This window comes from Clarias gariepinus, chromosome 12 (genome assembly GCF_024256425.1).
Source record: "Clarias gariepinus isolate MV-2021 ecotype Netherlands chromosome 12, CGAR_prim_01v2, whole genome shotgun sequence".
NCBI lineage: Eukaryota > Metazoa > Chordata > Actinopteri > Siluriformes > Clariidae > Clarias > Clarias gariepinus.
Window position 1 is genome coordinate 14,835,900 of NC_071111.1, and position 16,023 is coordinate 14,851,922.

General features: G+C 35.4%; 2 protein-coding genes across 2 annotated transcripts in view; both read left to right on the forward strand.

Moving 5' to 3' along the window:
* The window catches only part of tnnt2e (troponin T2e, cardiac), a 296,670-nt gene that overhangs the window by 189,048 nt on the left and 91,599 nt on the right, over positions 1-16,023 (forward strand). The gene's annotated exons all lie outside the window — the stretch shown is intronic.
* On the forward strand, positions 8,211-13,350 carry tnni4a (troponin I4a). Its single transcript, XM_053509141.1, has 6 exons — positions 8,211-8,220; positions 8,388-8,467; positions 8,658-8,789; positions 11,432-11,521; positions 12,473-12,643; positions 12,916-13,350. The coding sequence occupies exons 1-6, from the start codon at positions 8,211-8,213 to the stop codon at positions 13,000-13,002; spliced, it is 570 nt and encodes a 189-aa protein (XP_053365116.1). The 3' UTR covers positions 13,003-13,350.

Consider the following 16,023-nt stretch of genomic DNA (forward strand, 5'->3'; position numbering starts at 1 on the left):
AGCTAGGACATAGAGCGTGAGTTTTGTTCTTCAGTAGTTTTTTTTTGTTGGATTTAAGTGCAGGATCCACCCAAAAGTTTGTACCATAACCTGACAATGCAGCAAATAAAAGAACGGGCATTGAGCAGTTTGTCCATCTCATCATTACACAAGCATAAATTAACGGGCTGTTATGCTGTCACGAGCAACATAAAAAAGCGGAGAACTTTAATAATTTAGGGGAGAACAACAGTCTTTCCGCTAATGTGTGTGTGAGTGTGTTTAAACGAGAGAAGAAAGTTTTAACGTGTAAAATGAGGAGGGGGAGACAGGAGGGGCTGACAGCAAGAGTCTCTAGCCTCACACACACACGCACGCATACACAGCGCCTGTGTGCACAAACGGAAACGCTTATCTGCCGGGATTTTTTTTTTCCTTTTTTGAAATGTAAAGTGCAGGTTAATTTGTTTTATTTTTACTTAATATTTTTGATTAATTATTTTTATGTATTTATATTTTTGGGCTGTAGAACGAATAATTTATGTTTCTATTATTTGTTATGGGAAAATTAAATTTGGTTTACGGGTTTTCTGGAATACGAGCCCACTTCCAGAACGAATTATGCTCGTAATCCGAGGCTCCACTGTATTTTTATATCAGAAAGACATCTGATTTTCTGGTTTAACCAGGTAGCCAGTTACTGTAGTTTGCACTAGCAATCTAGATTGTACTATACTAACATTGCTACATTACATAAACTGTAGCTATCCATGTATTGCCAGGCAGAGAGAATACAGAGTTTCATTTGCTTTTGAATCATGGTTCATTCTCCTATATGAGACTATACTGTAGGTGCTCTAAAACACCACTGAAATTTGGTGGCTCTCAATATATTGTTTCATTTTACTGCAATATTTTAGAAAGTCATTTTTAAATTTAAATTTAAGTTTCTTGTATGTCGGACAAACTTCCATAATTCACATGGTCAATTCAGGCCACACATGTTCCATAGGTTTTAGATTCAAAGTGTTTTTTTAAAACAAAAGCTACTTTGAGTTACATATTTGGAGTAACCAAGTTACTGAGAAAACAAAGTGGCAAACTAATTGAGTTTTCCACTTTGCTTCTTTCTTAGTTAAATACTGAAAGCAAATAGCTAATAGCAATAGCAACATTGACATATACTGTACATTATGTTCTTTCATTCTAGACTGCTGGAATTAAAGGAATCTGTGTATTAAAGGTGTATTAAGGGTTCATAGCACTCCTGGACATACAATAACACAAACTTGACACAAAAAGAATTCCAGAACAAATTGTATTAGTCTCACACAACCCGACACAGTATTATTTTCAGTTAAATGTTTTTTTGAATGCTGGGTGACACAAAAAACAGTATGGACTATAAAGGAATAGACTGCAGTAATATAGAGTGCAAAGGCATGTTGTAAGCATGAGAATCTCTTAAGTATTAATACTACTTCTTTTTGAGGACAGGAATCACTTGCCTTAAAACTCTAGCATGTTACTTTTTCATGTGTCCACAAGTGAGACTTCAGTTAGGGCTGTCAAGGAGGTAGCTATAGAGCACCAAAAGCCATTTTGCTTCATCTGTATTTATGTATGCTTGCTCAATCATATCTTTACCCAATGGATTAACCTGTCTTTAGCCTCCCAAGCCCCTGATGGTAGTCCATAAAAACACAAACAGCTGGTCAGTGAGTCACCAGCTGGTCATCGCTTCCATGAAAGGCCCTGATTACAGAGTAACCCTGGACACATTCTTGTTTAAAAGAGCAGATAGTATGGGTTGGTAGGATTCATTATATGATGTGGAAACAGTAAGGCTCTCTGCATTCTACAATACATACTGTCCTAAAATATGTTAATAGGTAGAACAGGTTACTCTACCTCTTGCCCCCAGGTGTGAATGTATGCATGCATAGTGCGCTGTAGTGGGCAGGCTTCCCAGCCAATCTGTGTTCCTGCCTTGTGTTCTGTATCTATGTTCCTATGTAGGTTCTGTCTCCACTAGTGGTGTAATGCAATTCCATTTGAGTATGAAGTGGGTGTGGGGTAAAACAGAAGGGTTTTCTTGAGTTAACATCACATCCCTAGAAACAATGGAAAACACTCCAAAAGTGTAGGTGTAGTAGATGTGGCAGCACTACTGTAGGTGTGAATTCTGCCTCAACATAAGTATATCACTCAAAATATTATTTTTGCATTGTATTATTCAATATGCAATATTCTGATGATTATAGTTTGTTGTGGTTGGCATGAAGCATTGTGACCTTGTACCTTCATGGTCAAGGGTTGAAGCCTTCCCTTTGTGTCTGTATGTATGGAGTTTTTCCCCATGCTGGGTTTCATCCTGTTTATCTAGTTTCCTTCCACATTGCAGAAGATTGCAGATTAGGCAAATTGCCCGTGATATGTGAGTGTCTACGCTTGTGCCACTGATTGGCTGGGACAGCTATGGACAGCCCATCCAGGATGTATACCACCTTGTGCCCTGAGTCCCCTGGGATAGTTATCATGCTTCCCATGACCCTGTACAGGATAAGCTGAATGAATGATTAAGAGAGTGAATGAATAGTTTGTTGTCTTTATATAAATAGTGCATTTCTTATATCTGTATTGGCATTAAAAATAAAAAAACATAATTAGCCTTACATCTATGTGCATAAGTTTACAGGCATGAATGTGTATTGGTGTACGTGTGTGTGCGTGCAGTTAAACTCATGTAAATAATATGTGCTATTGTCACTTATCTAATGTTATTGTTACTTTCTCTATGTATACTGTAACCAAATATATATTCTTTGTATACTGTATGTAAGAATCCTTGGACATTAAATCTTGACACTGACTCTTTCAAGCAAAACATAACATTTTCAGACTTTTATTCATTTTGGCAAATTATTTTTTCTTTGACCCCAAGGTTTTTATAACAAAATGTTTAATCTGAAAACATCTATGTAACCTTATTTTAGAGGCTTTAAACTTCCACCTTTTAAGCAAACCCCTAGCAGGAAGCAGCAATATTTTTGAGGCAAAAGTTTAAACAACCCTTCTAATTTTATGGTCTTTTCTAACTTTTATTTCTTTTTTACACCGTAAAACAATGCTGAAGACATACACAATATGCAATAATCTTCTTTTCAACACTTGATATTGAGATGTTTCTCCTACTGTACAACTACAGTACAACTAATCCAGAACTCTGCTGCCCGTATCATAACCCACACACCTTTAATTCATCACATTACCCCACCCTTTAACAACTTCACTGGCTCCCGATCAAATACTATAGAGTTTAAATTCCTCTTTCTTACATTTAAAGCACTTTATAATCTCATTCCCCCTTACATATCAGAGCTTGTTCAATTCTACACCCCTGTCCGCTTTTCATCATCAAGGCTTATTGTTACACCACCTGCTTGCCTGACCATCACAGAGACTTCAGCCGTACTCCTCACCTCTGGAATTCTCTCCCCGAAAACATCCATAACACAGATTCTCCAACCAAATTCAAAACTTAACTTAAGACCCACTTATTAAAAAAACATGAAACATCAAATATACATCAAATACAGTACATGATGTAAATCAACTCAAATCACAAATCATAAATGTCTTAAATCTCTATTTAAACCAACTTCTGAATCATCATTTGTTTTTAAATGTCTTAAATTATGGCACTGTCTCCTTTTATTAAATTATTGTTTTAATCTTCTCTTACTACTCTGTTATCTCTGTATCAATGTTATCTTGTATTACTGTTTAATTTATTCTTGTTTGATATTGAGTGAGCTGAAAGGGCACCTATATAAATCAAATGCATTATTATTATTATTATTATTATTAGTATTATTATTATTATTCTGCTAATTATGCTCTGTAAAGCCTTCATAGCGACTCTTATCTGAGGTATTGTCAATCAATGATTTTTGAGTGTTATTTAATAGTTTCAAAATGATCCAGTTTGGTTTTTAGGATGCAGAAAATAAATCCAAACTCATGTGCAAACCTTTGACTGGCACTGTAGCAATAATCCAATCTCATCATTTGTTGGGAATTTTTCTTAAGTAGCAAATTCAGTGTTATGTAGCAATTCCCTTTATAGTCCCTAGCGAAAAGCATGAACTGTACGTGTTTCCCTGAAGATGCAGAAAATCTTGTTTATACTAATAAAAACGGATGATATAATGGACAACTCTGTCATCCGTTAATAGAGTATGACCTCCACTAGCAGTCATGTGAAATAATAGCACATACACAGAGGTTTTTCACCTTCACCTGAATGCCTGCTGCATACTACAAGAATTCATCCCAGGGCAGCTTTAATTACTCTACTTCACCATAGCTGCTGACAGCTGCCACATCCATGGAGCACTGTAGTCCGCGTGCCTCCTCTCCGAGTCTGCTGACGTGCACTAAACAAGCCGATTAGTCTCTCAACCAAGAATTCATAATGCCTGACACGAGACAGGTCTTTATCGACTTTACCTGCTAATACAACATTTGAATATGGTTTTCAATACTTAATAGATATGGCTTAGATATGGTATAGATACTGTATAGGGAAAGAGGGAAAGAGTTTCAGGAGCGCTATATTTCTAAGGCAAACTCAATATAGTATGTGGTGTTTAAATTATGTGTTTTTTGCCAATTTTCCCTGTGCAATGTAGCAAGCCACTTTACAGCAGTGCAGGTGATATTCGGCTGTAATTAGAGCATTGCTTGGCTGAGTTCGAAGCTTTTTAAAAGCATGCTTTTGAGTGCTGAGAATGAATTATGGTGTGAGACTGTGCCATAAAATGGTCAATTAAACAATTATATATTTGTGGCACCTGACCACAAGCACTCTGAAATCTTTGTTGTTTCTGGGGTGGCCATGGAGCCCATCACTTAAATTTAATATGAGCTTGAATTTGTGTTGTTGTTGTTTTTTTGTTTTGTTTTTTGTATATGTGTGTGTGCACCTTTTGTTCTGCACTATGGCTGCGACCTTGACCATTATTTGTGTACAGCAGGTTTAGGACATTAAAGGGCAGAAAGGTGGTATGACCCAACAAGAGGCGTAGCTGGGGATCTATTTTAGTGAGCTATTCACATGTGGGAGGAGAGGCATCAGTCATCAAAAATCTACCACAGTGTCCTGTTCTCTGCCTAACTGCTCATTCTTGCTGACTTCTCGTTACAGGTAAGAACACTGTATCAGAGGCTTTTTATCTTAGCTAATAGCCCAGTTCCGACATAAGTAGAGATTAAGTTCTAGTGTGAAGAGTGTCTTAAAGTGCGGAGAACATTTTCCATCTCAATTGACTCTTTTATCTCTCCTAGTTCATAAAATGAGTCCTTTATCTCTGCTAGTTCATTATTTTATTCAATCCTTAACAAGATTAAGGGCAGCAGGTCATATGAAGAATCAAAAGGCTATGTTAGGAAAATGGTCTGGCAATAAAAGCTTAAGATTCTTAGTCATAAACATATGATGTTTTAGATGCTCTCAGTTTATTGGGATGTCTTTCCCAGCTGCTGCTGTTTAATATTCTATACATTCTGGATCATGTTTATTAAGAAAGATTTCTGGCAATCAAAGTCCTTGGTGCTTTATTGGTGTTGCTGAACTTTGTCATAACGCAGGGAAGCACTTGGCCTTCACTTAACAGACATTTCCTGGCATGAAAGATGGGAGAATAGAGGGAGGGAGAACAGAGTGAGCAACAAACAAATATGTGTAGAGGCATGAGAGACAGGTGCGAGTGTGTGTGTGTGTGTGTGTGTGTGTGTGTGTGTGTGTGTGTGTGTGTGTGTGTGTTTGTTCAAATCTATTTCATCTTGTCTAATTCGGAAATATTTACATTGATTTAAGTCATTTTCCCAAAATCGAGCTGCAGATGTCAGGGATGGAAACATTACTTCCCGTGTGGGAGGTTATAAAAGAAAACACTTATCACTACAAGTCAAATCACAAGAATAGATGACGAAGGTCAATTGCTCCATTAGTAGCTCCATCACAACAAGTGATCACAAAGCCCCTAAAAAGCCGGACCTGTAAACCTGTTTTAGGAGAGTGACTCATAGTTGGCTCTAAGAGTATGGTTTTTAAAAGAAGCTCAAGTAGGCTTTCATCAGTGACATTCCGACAGAAGACACAGTCACATGGTAGACGCAGTTTCTTTTATATCCCACTTAACATGTCAGTACTAGGCCACAATCAAACCGTGTGATATCCATATCTCACACTGAATGACTCAGTGTCCTCACTTTCTCTGTCTCCTCTTTCTGTATTTTATTGTCCAAATTCACACTAAGACCCCAGTGACCCTTCGCAGCAATGAGTGAGACAAGGGCACACCTTGCTGGCTCAGGTCACAGAATGTCAGCGCTCTGCACTGTAACACTCTGGAACTAAGAAAGAAAATATTGCCTAGTCTGGAATCAATACATTTCCTCATGCTACTGTCATTACCTTTATAAACCTCTACTGTGTGTGATACTATATTATTTACAGACTTTTGTGTAAGACATTGTCAGTGAGCTCTGTTTCCATGATGCCTCGATTTATCCAAGGCAGACACCTGTCATTTGAATAGCACAGGAATGCGCCACCGTACTCAATGTGGAACAATGACCATGAATATGTTGGCTTGCTTTCAGGACACGTAGTGCAGTGTGACCATGTCTGAGGGGTAAGGGTCATCCCTACTGACATATACATAAGCAGTCTGTCAATATGACATTCATTTAACATATCTGATTTGCAGTAGATATTTATGAATGGTTCAGTAACGTGTATATATACTTGTGCTTTTTTCCATTTTTGTTTATGACAACATCCTTCAACAGACCGGTAAGAAACCCAACACTGTCTTAAGCACTTACTATACTAGAGAATACCACTAAGAAAATTAAACTTACTTTATGCGTAGATTCTTTACGTTACATATGAAAATTCCATTTTTTAAATTCCCCTTGTATTCAATTTTGAAGTAAATGTTGTCTGTATGGTGAAATACCTCGATTAAAAAAAGGTTCAATTATTATACTTTAAAATAATCTTTAAAGGTCCAGTGTGTTTATTAAAATAATGTATGTTCAGATCTAAAATATTGAATGTTGATATACAAAGATATATAAAAAAATATATATACACATACAATTACTTAAAATATACACATACAATTTATACAGTTTGAAAAATCTTCAATTTACAGAATAGTTTTTGAACATCCAAGGCATTCATTGGCACTTTTTCCTTAAATTTTGTGCGAAAGTTTTGTAAGAATACAAGAGCTGTACCAAAAGTAATGCAAAAGTGGGCATATCTTTTTTGGCATATACTGTACTTGTCCAAATTGCCCATTTGGTAGAACTAACTTTGGTATAACTCTGTATAATAAACATACTACTCAACATTGTCTGCAATTTGCGCCACTGTTGACCCCAACTCTTGACTTCTAATTCCTAAACATCCTAAATATCCCTATCACTGTTGGTGGTCTCACACTGGAATGAATTTTTTTCAATGCTGGTTTCCCCATTTTTTAAACTGCTTCATCCATCTATGCACATTGCTCTTGTCAACGGTGTCATCTCCATAAACATTCTGTCGTGCAGTTTAAAACCGTCAACTGTAACAAATTGGATTTATAAAACGGATTTGAGAGTTGGGTTCAACAATGGGGCAAATGCATTTCTTGGTGGAGACTATGTTGAGTAGAACTTTTGATTATAGCCAGAGTTACTCTACCAACATGTGCAAATTTAGTGACCCATGTCTTTAAAAATGATTTCCACGATTATATTACTTTAGGTACAGACCTTGTGTTAAGAAGGATGAAAGACTTGCGGCATTAAAAATGCTAAATAGTATGGAGAAGTAGAAATAAGGATCATGATGAATATACTGTACAGTACATCATTAATGTCTGACTTTCTAAGGTGATTTATATTATATATTTCAGGAACCTTTTTTTCTAAAGTGTGTATTATAAAACTTAGAACTAAAGAGTGGAAGTACAGCATCATTTTTAATACAACTACTCCAGTTTATGAGCATGTGCTTACTGTTGGCTGAATGTTGTGTGATATTTACATTTAGCTTACCTAACTATATTTGGCAGTAAATTAAGTTAAATCAAATCAAGTCCATTGCATCCCAGTAGTGTTTGTTTAATCCAGTAGTAAATAGTCATGTCTTCATTCAGATGTGTCCTAGCATGGTGTATAGTAAGCTCCACTGTAGGTTTGCACTCCTCCATTTAGGATTGTTTTGGGTGACTGAGCTCTCATGTTGGAAATTTTAGCAGTAATCAGCTTCGGCAGTTAATGCATGCTCCATGTTGTGTGTGGATTAGGCCCCATTTCCTTCCTAATGTGGCTGCAGAATTAAACAGGAATTTCTTGTCTTTTTGTCTCACAGAGGAAGTCCAGATCGAAATCCAAGTACCCAGCAACACGTAGGTTGCTGTTGAAGGTGGGTATTTTCGAGCAGCTTAATCATCACACGGATCCATTATCCTCTAATTCCTTTAATACTTTGATTAGTTGGCCTAATTTGCTGGCTTATTTAGATCATTATCAGATCAGAAGCTTATTATTTTTCATTCTGCAAAGATATAGTTGTCCTGCTGTCCTGTGAAGCACAAGCATGCTGTCTTTCCTAGACCAAACTGCTGAAGAAGGCAGAGAGTCTTCTGTTAAAGGAAAAAGAGCAGAAGAACATAGAGAAAGACAAGGCTCTGAATGAAAGAGTGCCCCCTCTAAAGGTCTCCGGGCTCTCAGTACAGGAGCTTCAGGTTTGTAGCATGGCCCAGGGGCTCATTTTACACATTTTACTCTATATATGCTACTGTATATAATATGACTGCTAATGGATACATTGTAATAATTAGTATAACATTTTTGCCAAGCGTCATGTCACATTCATGGCAACATTTTACTGTACAATTCTGTACAAAATGAATATACTGTGTATGTAACTCTGATGATGATGTTTTGAAAGTTATGTGAGAATTTATATATTATGCATTCATTTATCAAAAACAGCTCCAATATACTTTTATACTGTAAACACAGCTGTGAATGTAATGTATTTCACAGCTGTTTTTAACAAGAGGAGTTTACAGTAAAATACCATGAAACACAATTTATAGTGGAATAGTATGCATTTTATGCAGGAGTGTGAATAGGGGAAAAATCTCTGTGCAAATTTATGGAGAAATGGTTGATGCAAGTTAGAGGGAAGAAATGGCAATCTCACTGGTCAGCTCAGAGCGCAAAAGGTTGTGAGTTTAAATTCCAATAATGGCCAAGTTACCATGATTTACTATTTTTTTTAAATAGTGATATTTACTGTAAAAGGAAAATAAACAAATAACTGGCACATGTGTTTGCCAGAACCTTACATTAACCATGATACCGTATGTTTTAGTGTGAAAAGCCTTTTTTTTTTTTTTTTTTACATTAATGTAGAATTTAACCTCCTGTCACCTGGGCTCTACCATTGTGTGCAATTCATTCTTTCTCAGTGTTTTTGTTTACTGTCATCTGATATAAGTATAGACCTAATCATCATCTCCAAACAGAAGGAAGTTTGGCATAAGAATAACACCCAACGTTCCTCATGTGCTGCTTGCACAAGGATATAGACAAAATGTAACTGGAAAAAATGTCATGTCCTCATACAAGGACATTCTGGTCTCAAGAGATTTAAAAACAACACTACTGTAAACTGCAAGGTTACTTTAGAATTAACAGGCTTTGCCTATGTTTGCTTTGATAGTATTACCATCCAATATGTGGAATTATTGAACATTGATCATTAAAAACGGCTTTTTTGTATTTTATAGTAAAATGCTGGCAGTTGTGGTTGCCAGAGATGTATTGTTTAATAAACAGTAGTTTTGTACCCTATACATCAACATTTTTCTATATTTTAAATTTTTTTTCCAATTTACCATAAAATAGTGGCACTGCCAAAAGTTTTTTCTATTTAAAAATTACTGAAGTGTCAGTAAACATATTATAAAAAATAAACATATTATTTAAAAAAAAAATCAACAAAAATAGGAATAGGAGGTTTTAATTTCTTTAATAACTATAGAAAATGCAAAAATATAGCCAAGAGGTACATGTTAAATAGCTTTTTGATGCACCTGCAACATAGTTACTGTGAATGAGACACAATGGGAACGACTGGTGAAGCCTAATTGTTTACTTCATGAATATGTATTTTTGTTTTCATTAATAATATAGTGAAAGAAAGATCTGATGGAGCGGGTGACTAGTATGAAGAGTTTACAAGGTCATGTACCAAAACAGGTAGCTCATTCTCCGTCACCAGAAATTGGTGGTTGCTGGATCACAGCAGTGGAGAACAAAGAGAAATGAAACAAAATAGAACTGTTTAAAAAAAAGTAATTACTGAATACAAACAATAGAATTGTGACTGTATGTGTGGGTGTGTCAGGTAAATAAACTGAAATTATGTGATTTTTACATGTTAATACGTTCTTGCTGATTTGTATTCATCTGTAGTTGAAAAAACAAATACAAAGTTTATTCCCTATAAATACACATCTTTATTTATTTCAGGTAGTAAATATTATGAATCATACACTTCAATGATAATACACTGTTATAGTAAAAAGAAAAAATGGTATATAGTTGTTTTGTGTGTTGTAAATTCTGTTTTAAAATTTGTAATATAAAATTGTTACAGTACCAATGCCAGGATCAGTTTGTATTAATATTTACAGTGTTTTGAGGGTTTACAATCATTAACAAATTTTTTATTTACATTTTTTACTGTTGCTGCTTAATAGTAACATTCCACTATAAAGTTACCCACTTAGTTTTTAAACATGTTTTTAGCGAGATGTGCTATGTTGTATCTTGGCTCAAATGTATAAAAGAAAACCCATAATCAGTCAGTACAAAAATATGGCATAATATTTTATTTTATATTGTGTATTTTAGTTTATATGTAATTCAATTACTGTATAAACTAAAGAATAGTATAAATAGAAAGAATTAGCCTTAAATTCACTAAAATCATCTTGACAATATTTGTAGCTAAATATAAACAAGTACATGAACTACAATGTATAATAAAGCACATTAATTAATTATAAACATAATACAGTGTGTTGCTGGCAAAATGTTTTGTAATTATTTATTTAGTTTATTCTTTGTTTCAAGAGTGTGTAGGAGCAGACTTCTGTTCCACACTTTCATAATTATATATACATATATTAGTTTAATTAAATCACCTGTATTATTTATTATTGTTACTGAAAAATATATTTTTGAATTAGTAACTGAATTATGTACAGCTAGTTATAGGGGTTATAGAGTGATACAGTTATGCACACTTTAGACTGAGTTTATAAAATTATAATTATAAAATAATAAAATGTCTCTTAATTATTCTTTGCAGGAACTGTGTAAAGATCTGCACCAAAAGATTGATGTTGTGGATGAGGCTCGATATGACCTTTCGATAAAAGTGGACAGAAATGATTTAGAGGTATTTAGAGAATTATGCCATATTTGCATAGTTCGTCATTTTGATTCCTGTGCACTTTGCAGTAGAATTTGGAAGTTATTCCCTTTCATACTTTTCTAAATCATTTTATTCAGTATAACACAGTCATCTCATAATAATGTTCCATCTAATTCTACCTTAATCTAAGACTGTGTGTATGGCTCAACCAAAACCCACCTTCGCTTTTCCAGCTGGAATATTAATTGTAAATTAAACATGCCTGCAGATATATAAGGTATTTGAAATGGGGGGCAGTGGGTCCACTCCAGTGAATAATTTAAATAAAGTACACGTTCAAATGATCAGTTAAAACAATTTTAGACAATATACATTTAAAGCATTTTTGTTATCTTTTATGTCTATGAAACAGGTTTGTTCATGTAATCGCTTATTTTACAGCAACGATAAACAGTCATTCACCAGCAGCTCCCTCACCAGCGCATCTTTTTTCATCCCTCATAAAGTTAAAAAGTGTAAAGTCTTTTGTATTAAAGATTCTCCCATGCCAGAAAACCACTGACACTGGAGACCCCTTTCATAAGTTTTAAATAAACCTCTTCCTACCAACAACCTCACCATACAAACAAATATAGCTCTTAGTGTAATACAATGCATGTTGATTTAAAGTAACTGCAAATGAGTTGTTACTAGAGAAACAATAACAGACCAGACACATTCATATGGATGTGTGATTTGACTCTGATTATATTAACACTATTGCTAGCGTACTTTTACAGAAAATTAACAGCTTCTGACCCATCAGATTCATAGTGTTATAAGTGTTATTGCAGCAGTTGCAATCAATATATCATAATTTGCAAATGTGGCAGGAATGTTTCGTTAAGAATTCTTGATTGGTACCACAGTCCATAATAGCATAAAAAAAAATCAATTGCATATTTGGGTACTTAAGGTCAACATTCTTTGTGTCAGATTCAGTCGCTGCAGCATAAAATCTACGGGCTGAAAGGGAGACTGAACAGACCCAAACTGAAGAGAGTGAAGAAGTCGGCAGATGACAAGTTGGGGGCCCTGACAGACAACAAGCTTATGAAGGCCGACTTCAAAGCCAACCTTAAGACTGTAAAGAAGGAGGAGGAAAAGGTGATGCTGATGTCTTTAAGACTCTGCTATATTGGTAGAAGTTTGAGCTGAGCATAAAAGCTATCTATTAAACCTCTAATTAGTTTATAGTCATATATTCAGCATTTGTTTTTGACATATTCATGCAAATGTTCAGTGTTCAAATGCCATTAGAGATAATTGTATGCTTAGAACATTTCTACATTCAGAACATTCTATTTTTACTGCTCTCCTGCTGTTTCTGTCTTTCCATTTCACTCAAAGTGTTCTTTCTGTCTGCTCCCAACAAGCAGAAAGAGGAGGTGACAGACTGGAGGAAGAATGTGGAAGCCATGTCTGGGATGGAGGGCAGGAAGAAACTTTTCACTGCTGGACAATGAATCATCATCCAACTGCCATGCTTTTACAAACTTTAATGCTGCAGATAAAATAATTAGATTAGTTAGTTCTCCTGAGGAACTCTGTATGGACTTATTTTGATGGATTTTCCTGCGTGTTAGCTGTATGTGTCTGTTTTGTTGTGTGATTGCTGAATTTTTTGAAAATGTAAAAAGATGAGGGGTTCATGTCTCGTGTAGAGCACTGATTGTTGATTCAAAGCTTAATTATGGAGAATATTATCAGGAGAGATGGATTAGATGGTAGAATGACATAATATTCCTCATAATTGTGTAAATATTTGATTTAAATTCAGTGTGATTGGGCTGAATAAATTTACTCTGTTTCCTCATCAAATATGTGTTGATTTTATCATACACTTGAATATTTTTTTATCCCGATTGACACCCCCTACACACACACACACACACACACACAAAGCACACAAAGCACACACACACAAAGCACACACAAAGCACACACACACACGAAGCACATTAAATAGTGAATTTTTATGATTTAAAAAGAAGTTTTTCCACTTAGCACTCAGAGATGGACTGGAATCTGAGATGATATAGATTGGGAGACAAAACAAGTGATGTTCAACGTTTCAGTAGTTCAGTTTTATTGCCTTAAATTCCTGTTATTGCCTGACAGTTGTAGACCATCTGCCCCAGTTGTGCTGTTTGAAATGCTTTTCTGCTTATCACTGTTTCAAAGAGTGGATATTAGAGTGACCATAGCCTTTCTGTCACCTCGAACCCGTTGGTCCATTTTCTTCTCTCCTCAACAAGGCAAAAACAGCATGATTTTATGCATTATTCTGCTGCTACTGTAAATGATAGACTTGTTGAACAACTGCACAAATTAATCATTTTAAATTACAGGTGATTCGTTTTAAGTGGTTGGTGTGTGTAGTTATTATTCTTTTGCCACACCTTTACAGCTGTCTCCAACCATTTTCATATCCCATGAGCACCGATAGGTCTTCTCATTTGTATTGAATTTTTTTTCTTCTTCTGAAAAAAAAAATCAAAGGACATATGAGCTCACAGTTTCTCATCACTGAACTGTGCATTGCTTTAGTACCCACACACTCACAAATTCATGACGTGATTTATTTTAAATTTATTTTAGGTAGCGTCTATTATGATGAATGTGTCACAGCATCATCAACTGTGTGCCAAATGCTTTAGTTACATAGTCCAAATAGCTTGAGAGGCTTTTTTTACTGCATGCTCAGCTCCAAAACATAAGCCGTAGCCTTAATTTAGTGCTTTGTAAATGATGTCAGTTTGATTTACGTCTGAAAGCTGGGTTCATTCACCTTTTTCACCAGACGGAGGCGACAAAGATTTGTGCTCGTGCGTGGCCTCACGCGCCCCAATTAGACTCTGGTCTTTTCTACTGACTCAGAATCAGGTCTGATTTGTAAGAAATAGCAAGATTAATCACTGATCAGCAAAAATACAAACCAGTACAGTATATGGTTCCACAGAACAGTTTTTGGTACAAGTGATTATATCTGTACTTAATGTGTTAATGAAACTGAAATGAGTAAAAAACTTTCATTTGGAAGTTACTGAATACTGAACCGAAAACATGGGATTAAGCTAACTGTAACACTCCCAGTCAAAAGTTTGGACACAGCTTCTAATTTCATGGTCGTTCCTAAGTTTTTTTTTCTTTCCAAACTGTAAAGCAATGCTGAAGGCGTCCAGAATATGCAATAATCTCCTCTGAACAATTGATACTGAGATGTTTCTGCTACTTACACTCTAGAAAGCCTTCAGAACGGCTCTAATCTAAGGTGCTGTTTGTTAATTTAGGGCTGGAAATTCTAAATAAATTTCTTTTTGGAATCGGAGTTTTAGTTTTAAATTTTTGGTCTTGCTTTCCACTAATGGTCTTTGTGACAGTTTTATCATGGTGCTTAATTGGTTTTGCAAATGCACTACAATACTCTTCTTGCAAGAACTAGTCCAGAACAGCTGACCTTAATGATGTCTTAAAATGTCACCTGATTGTTGTTGTTGTTTGTTTGTTGCAACATGTGTCATTTCATATTTTTGCAAAATAAAATCCAGTATTGTTCTAGAATGTAGAAATTAAATCGAATCTTGTGTCCAAACTTTTGACTGGTACTGTATATGATATATGATATATATATATAGACTGCATATAATTATATAATGTTAGTAATTAATACTATTAATTAAGTTAGTAATATTAGTATGTTAAGATAATCAGATTAAATAATATCCTACTTTATCCTCCTGCACCCAACGTCCCCATTCCGTTACAATTTAGCCCAGTTTTTTACTCATTGTATGTCGATCGATTGAGATATACTGTATATGATATATAATTTAAGCTTAATATAATTATCTGCAGAGTTGTTGTTGTACGTCTTTCAGTTGCTCCCGTTGAGGGGTCGCCACAGCAGACCATTCAATCTACCGAGTGCAATCATCAATGTGCTGTTCAAAAAAGACATATAATGATGTAGAACATTTCAAATAGATATTATGAAGAGGAGGAACAAGATAATTTAATCAAGAGGAAACCAGCCAGACAGACATCAACACATGGAGAATGAAACATATGCACCACTTCATACTTTATTTAAAAAATCTGTTTCTATGTTCTCAATCATATCTTTTTCACCACAGGCGCGAACAAATATGCTCCCCTATCCAGGCTGTCTCCTGTCTGACGCATAAATCATTTAATAGAAATCACACTTTGTAAGGCCATGCTGAGAGAGGAAACAGAAGGTAGGTAAAGGAAGGGTGGTGGAGGGGCACGGCATCCTTTACAAATCAGGTCATGCAGATGGAGGCCAAACACACAGCAGGGCATCACCATCAGCAAGATCTGTGTTCAACATATGACCTGGGTTTTGCCTTTGCCTGTAAGGTCACAAGCAATCTGCCTGAGTCACAAACAAGCACGTTAGTGAATCAATCCAATGTTAAGAAATATGTAAATAATGCAGAGGTTTTTGTGATAAATAAAATTTA

Bases quoted from the DNA above. Each gene is read 5' to 3' on its own strand.
- tnni4a (XM_053509141.1), top strand. The intron at 8,468-8,657 runs GTGGGTATTTTC...TGTCTTTCCTAG, and splicing joins CACGTAGGTTGCTGTTGAAG to ACCAAACTGCTGAAGAAGGC. The intron at 11,522-12,472 runs GTATTTAGAGAA...TCTTTGTGTCAG, and splicing joins TGGACAGAAATGATTTAGAG to ATTCAGTCGCTGCAGCATAA.